This window comes from Callithrix jacchus, chromosome 8, assembly GCF_049354715.1.
Source record: "Callithrix jacchus isolate 240 chromosome 8, calJac240_pri, whole genome shotgun sequence".
Lineage (NCBI taxonomy): Eukaryota > Metazoa > Chordata > Mammalia > Primates > Cebidae > Callithrix > Callithrix jacchus.
This window is the reverse complement of record NC_133509.1, coordinates 46007139-46013895: the sequence shown is the minus strand read 5'-3', so window position 1 is coordinate 46013895 and position 6757 is coordinate 46007139. Positions and strand designations below refer to the sequence as shown.

General features: G+C 48.1%; 1 protein-coding gene across 1 annotated transcript; it reads left to right on the top strand.

The window, feature by feature from the left end:
• Positions 1–208: 208 nt before the first annotated feature.
• On the top strand, positions 209–6283 carry RPUSD2 (RNA pseudouridine synthase domain containing 2). Its single transcript, XM_009005547.5, has 3 exons — positions 209–834; positions 2470–2766; positions 4386–6283. Exons 1-3 carry the CDS (start codon positions 229–231, stop codon positions 5118–5120), a joined length of 1638 nt encoding a protein of 545 aa, XP_009003795.3. The 5' UTR covers positions 209–228; the 3' UTR covers positions 5121–6283.
• Positions 6284–6757: the final 474 nt, after the last annotated feature.

Genomic DNA, 6757 nt, shown 5'->3' with positions numbered 1-6757 from the left:
TTTCCTTTATAAATAACGTCGTATCTCCTAATAGGAAGACATCTGCGTAAGATCACTTTTGGTGAGACATTTACAGTCTTATCGCCACTTACTCAATTCACCTAATTCAACTCGAGTAACTCACTCATTCGCTCACTCAACGCAGACGCCTCGGGACTGGACCTCTCTGATTCGCTGGGGCCTAGTGACGTCCTCAGATCGCGACCCCGGAGTTGGGGCAGCGTGGTTATGTGGCTGAGCCGCCGCGGATGGCCCGGGGTTCTGGGACTGTGGAGCTACGACCTCCAGCGCTCTAGTTTTGCCAGGACTTGGAGTGGCTATAAGGGCCCAATGGCAGAAACACTGTCTACCCAGGTTGGGACAACGGGCGGGCTAAAGGCTCTGCATCAGCAAAACGGTGACGGTGGTGGCGACGCGATAGTTGGGCCTCCCCCAGAGCTCCCGAAGCTAGCGGGCCAGGAAGTGGAGCCGGCCCCAGTTGGCGGGGAGCATGCCTCGACTGCAGCCCAGGGCCCGGGCAAGCGTAAGAAGCGCCGCGGCGCAACCGGGGAGCGTGTCGTGCCGCCCCCGAAGAAGCGGCGGACCGGGGTGAGCTTCGGCGATGAGCACTTCGCGGAAACCAATTATTACTTCGAGGGCGGCCTGCGTAAGGTGCGGCCCTATTACTTTGACTTCCGGACCTACTGCAAAGGCCGCTGGGTGGGCCACAGCTTGCTGCACGTCTTCAGTACCGAGTTCCGAGCCCAGCCCCTGGCCTACTACGAGGCCGCGATCCGGGCGGGCCGCCTGCATCTCAACGAGGAGCCGGTGCAGGACCTCAACATCGTGCTCAAGGTGGAGTCCTGTTGGGGCTGGCCAGAAGCCGGCGAGGAAAGGGGGTGGTTTTTTGTGTTTGTTTTTGTTTTGGCTCAGTAAAGCATAGGTACTGGATTAAAATCATGGCAACTCTAAAGCTTTCGCGCTTTCATTTGGAACACGCTTTTAGACCCCGTTTTCCACCCTCGAAAGTGGACAGAGTCTCTGTGCTTCAGAACTCAGCCTGTTTAGCCTCTTCTTCAGGGCAGCTTCCTTGTTACCAAAGGACAGAAGTTGGAATTGTCATAATTCCTTTAAACACTGTCTTGTGGCAAGGGCACTGATCACTTTATCCTGCGTTGTAGATCTCGGTGCAAATAGTAATAATAGGGGCTATCATTTATGTCTCTTTACTGTGTGCTGGGCACAAAGTTAACCATTTTATTTCCATTAACGTCTAATTCTAATGACAACCTTGTGAAGTAGGTATTGCCACTCCATTTTACCTATGAGGAAACTAAGGAAACTCAAGGAGTAAGACCAAACAGTGCCACTACCAAAGCCCGTGCTCCTTATAACTAAACCTGTTTAACGTAGAGCCTGATACGTTAATAGAGTTGGGAGATGTCAGGTGTCTTTATGACTAGAATTGTTTAGCCTAGTGCTTTGACTCCTTTCAAATTCCATCACAGGTGTGAGATACCAGACACCCCTGTCAGAAGTTACATTGTTTACCTGTGAGTAACAGTGGTTTACCATGTTGTGAGAGGAGGAAAGCATTTGGGGAATGGATGGTTTTAGAGTAACTTGTCCCATTGATCAAGCTATTTGAGTCAATATATAACAGATTTACTTTGACGAATTCCCTCTCCTATCTCAATTCTAAAAGCACAGTTCTGGTCTAACCCTCACATTCCACAGGAAATGGAGACCCAGGGAAGATAAACGACTTGCCCAAGAGCATGTAGTGAGCCTGTGCCAAATCCTGGTCTAGAGCCCACATCCCTGGACTTAAACCTTAGTTTTGTTTGTTCAAGATAGTGATAAGTGATGATTTACGGAGGTTTTCCTCCATTAAAAAAGTTTTGCCTTACCAGGCGCGGTGGTGCCTGTAATCCCAGCACTTTGAGTGAGAGGCCGAGGTGGGTGGATCATGAGTTCAAGAGATTCAGACCATCGTTGCTAACATGGTGAAACCCCATCTCTACTAAAAAAATACAAAATTTGGCTGGTGGCACATGCCTGTAGTCCCAGCTACTTGGGAGGCTGAGGCAGGAGCATTGCTTGAACCCGGGAGGCGGAGGTTGCAGTGAGCGGAGCTCGAACTATTGCACTCTAGCCTGGTGACAGAGCGAGACTCTGTCTCAAAAAAAGTTTTACCTTTAAGATACCTTCATTGTAGAGAAAATACAATCAGCAAAACCAAAAAAACATTCATAATCGCACCATCAGATATCACAGTTAACATTTTTGTGTATGTTCTTCCAGTAACTTCAATGCCTGTGTCTGTCTGTCTTTTTATAAATTGAGTACCTGTGCACACTGCTCTTTCTGCCTAAGGATGTGCTGTCACCATTTTTCCATGTCAGTAGGGAACATGGGAAGCTGGGTATGGAGTTGACTGATTACAAGCTACTGGTCCCTGGGCTGACTTGTTATCTTTGTCTTTGATAGGACAATGATTTCTTGCGAAACACAGTGCACAGGCATGAGCCACCAGTCACAGCAGAGCCCATTCGCCTGCTAGCTGAGAATGAAGATGTGGTGGTTGTAGACAAGCCTTCCTCCATTCCTGTCCACCCCTGTGGCCGCTTCCGACACAACACAGTTATCTTCATCCTAGGCAAGGAGCACCAACTCAAAGAGCTACACCCATTGCATCGGCTTGACCGCCTTACCTCAGGGGTACTTATGTTTGCGAAGACAGCTGCAGTCTCTGAGAGAATTCACGAGCAGGTTCGGGACCGGCAGGTGAGTCACTTTTTGCCTCCTATGGGCCATTTCTTGTGCTCTCGAATGCTCTGTTTCAAAAGGGCATCACGGAGTTCTGAAGTGGGTCTTTATATTTGACCTTTCTTCTTACCTTAAGGCAAGTCAACGCCTAAAGTGCCAAACGCAGGATATCTCATAATGTTTCCAAAAAAATCTTTAGAGATGACTTACACTGCCTCTCTTAGTAGTTTGCTGTTTTGAAGTTTTAAAATGCCGACAGGGCCAGGCACGGTGGCTCACACCTGTAATCCCAGCATTTGGAGAGGCTGAGACAGGAGGGTGGCTTGAGCCCAGGAGGTTGAGACCAGCTTGGGCAACATAGGGAGACCCTGTCTCTACAAAAAAAAAACAACTTAGCCTGGCATGGTGGTACATGCCTGTGGTTTCTGCTACTTGGGAGACTGGGTAGGAGGATCTCTTGGGCCTGGGAGGTTGAGGCTGCAGTGAGCCATGATCGTGTCACTGATGTCCAGTCTGAGCTATAGAGCAAGAACTTGGTCTCAAAAAAATAAAATAACATAAAAAAATAAAAGGCTGACAGGCTGAGCAAGGCTTTTAAGATTGTTGGGAGAGCCTGCCCTGTGGAAATATTCTAGATGTAGTTGGAAAAAGCTTGATACAGGAGTTTAACGGTAATAAGTGTTGTCTTGAGACTTGTAATTTTGGATCTGAATCGTGATACATTTATTGAATGCATACTGTATACCAGGTTTAGTACCATACACACTAGAGCCGAATTTACTAAATGCTTATCAGAGCCCAATGAGGTAAATGCTTTTCTTTTCCTTTTTTGAGACAGAGTTTCACTCTTTTTTTTTTTTTTTTTTTTGAGACGGAGTTTTGCTCTTGTTACCCAGGCTAGAGTGCAATGGTGCAATCTCTGCTCACCGCAACCTCCGCCTCCTGGGTTCAGACAATTCTCCTGCCTCAGCCTCCTGAGTAGCTGGGATTACAGGCACGCGCCACCATGCCCAGCTAAGTTTTTGTATTTTTAGTAGAGACGGGGTTTCACCATGTTGACCAGGATGGTCTCGATCTCTTGACCTCGTGATCCACTCGCCTCGGCCTCCCAAAGTGCTGGGATTACAGGCTTGAGCCACTGCGCCCAGCCCAGAGTTTTACTCTTGTCGCCCAGGCTGGAGTGCAATGGTGCAGTCTCAGCTCACCGCAACTTCCGCCTCCCGGGTTCAAGCGATTCTCCTGCCTCAGCCTTCCAAGTAGCTGGGATTATAGGTATGAACCACTATGCCTGGCTAATTTTGTATTTTTTAGTAGAGACGGGGGTTTTTCCATGTTGATCAGCCTGGTCTGGAACTCCCAACTTGAGGTGATCCACTCAACTCTGTCTCGCAAAGTGCTGGGATAACAGGCATGGACCACTGCACCCAGCCAGTAAATGCTTTTCTAATTTCACATTTTCTAGATGAGTTAGTAGGATTTAGAGGGTAAGTAATGTAACCAAGATCACAAAACTGGCAAATGATAGAGCTGGAATTGGAATCTTCTGTCTGACAATGGTCCTTATCACCCCACAGAGGGTTTGGACTCCATGAATTTAGGCTTTGTACTGACTTTTTTTCCTCTTTCCTCCTATGTAGCTGGAGAAGGAGTATGTGTGCCGGGTAGAAGGGGAGTTCCCTAACGAGGAAGTGACCTGTAAAGAACCCATCTTAGTGGTGTCTTACAAAGTAGGGGTGTGCCGTGTAGATCCCCAGGGCAAGCCCTGTGAGACAGTGTTCCAGAGGCTCAGCTACAATGGCCACTCCAGTGTGGTACAGTGCCGGCCACTCACAGGCCGCACACACCAGATTCGAGTCCACCTTCAGTTCTTGGGCCATCCCATTCTCAACGACCCCATCTATAACTCAGCTGCCTGGGGTCCCTCCCGAGGCCGGGGTGGCCACATTCCCAAGACAGATGAGGAATTGCTACGGGACCTGGTAGCAGAGCACCAGGCCAAACAGAGCCTGGATGTGCTAGATCTCTGTGAGGGTGACCTGTCCGCAGGACTCACAGACTCTGCGGCCCCCTCCTCAGAGTTGGGCAAGGACAACCTGGAAGAGTTGGCTGCTGCTGCCCAGAAGATGGAGGAAGTAGTTGAGGCAGTGCCTCAGGATTTGGGCACAATAGCATTGGCACCAGAGAAGGCAATTGAAACAGACGTCATGAATCAAGAGACAGACCCACTCTGTGCAGAGTGCCGGCTGGTACGACAGGATCCCTTGCCCCAAGACCTTGTGATGTTCCTACATGCCCTAAGCTATAAAGGGCCAGGCTTTGAGTACTTTTCGCCAATGCCTGCCTGGGCACAGGATGACTGGCAAGAAGACTGAGGGCTGTGGGCATTGGAGAGATTGCTTCTTGGGTTGTGACAAGAATGGGCCATAGGGGCAAGGGCTGACCCCATGGGCTGGTACTTGGGGTTTCTTCGAGGGACCTGCTCCCACTTGCTACCTCCTTCCAACAGGAATTTCGAGACTTTTTGGTTTGTAAATAGATCCCTTTTTCTAACATCTTTTGCGTCTGGTTTTCTTACTTCTGGTTTCTTTTTTATTATGATTGATGTAAAATTCACATAACGTAACATTAACCACTTTAACTGGCCAGGCACTGTGGCTCATGGCTATAATCCTAGGTCTTTGGCCGGGCATAGTGGCTCACGCCTCTAATCCAAGCATTTGGAGGCCAAGGCGGGCGGATCACCTGAGGTTGGGATTTCAAGACCAGCCTGACCAATATGGTTAAACCCCATCTTAAAAAAAAAAAAAATCCTAGGACTTTGAGAGAAAGAAGTAAAAGGATCACTTGAAGCCGGGAGTTCAAGGTTAAAGTCAACTGTGTGCTGCTGCACTCCAGAACCTGGGTAACAGAATGAGACCGTGACCCTTAAAACAAAAAAAACAGCTCCTCGTGCGATCCACAGCCTCTGGTCGTGTTCTACCTCGCCATGACTTCCTACAGCTATTGCCACTCATAAGCCACATCGTCCTTCAGGGGCCTGGGTGACGGCTCCATGTGATCTCCTACCAGGAGGAGGTACACACACTCAAGGTGGCCAGTGGTGAGCTGGAGGTGAAGATCTGCGACTGGTACCAGAAGCAGGGACCCTGGCCTTCCTGTGACTACAGACACTACTACAAGACTATCTAGGACCTGTGGACCATGCCCAGCCGGAATTGTTTTCTTAATTTCATGTTTAGAGTATTTATTCATTGCTACTGTATAGAAATATGATAGATTATTGGTTGGGCACAGTGGCTCATACCTGTAATCCCAGCACTTTGTGAGGCTGAGTGGGGTGGATCACCTGAGGTCAGGAATTCAAGACCAGCCTGGCCAACATGGTGAAACCTCGTCTCTACTAAAACTACAAAAATTGGGGTCCAAAGTGGCTCCCGCCAGATGTCGTGGCACTTGCGAAGGCGAGGTCATGAGTTCAAGGCTAACCTGAGCAACCTTACAAGCTCACACTGATTGGCAAAAAAAAAAACAAAAATTAGCCGGGCATAGTGGCATGCACCTGTAGTCCCAGCTACTCAAGAGGCTGAGACAGGAGAATCACTTGAAGCCAAGAGGTGGAGGTTGCAGTGAGCCAAAATCATGCCACTGCACTCCAGCCTCGGCGAGACTGAGATGCTGCCTCAAAAAAAAAAGACTGATTTTTGTATGTTGATTTTGTACTCTGCAATTTTGCTGAATTTGTTTATTAGCTTTTTTTGTGGATTCTTGAGGGATATAAACGTATTATATAATATATAGATTATACTATGTATAGTATATATATTTTTATACATATATAATCCATGTCATCTGTAAATAGAGATAATGTTACTTCTTCCCTACCCATTTAGATGCCTTTTGTTTCTGTTTCTTGTCTAATTGCTATGGATAGAACTTCCAGTACAATGTTGAATAGAAGTAGCATAGGGAAAGTAGGAGTCTTGCTCCTGATCTTAGGCGGAAAGTTTTC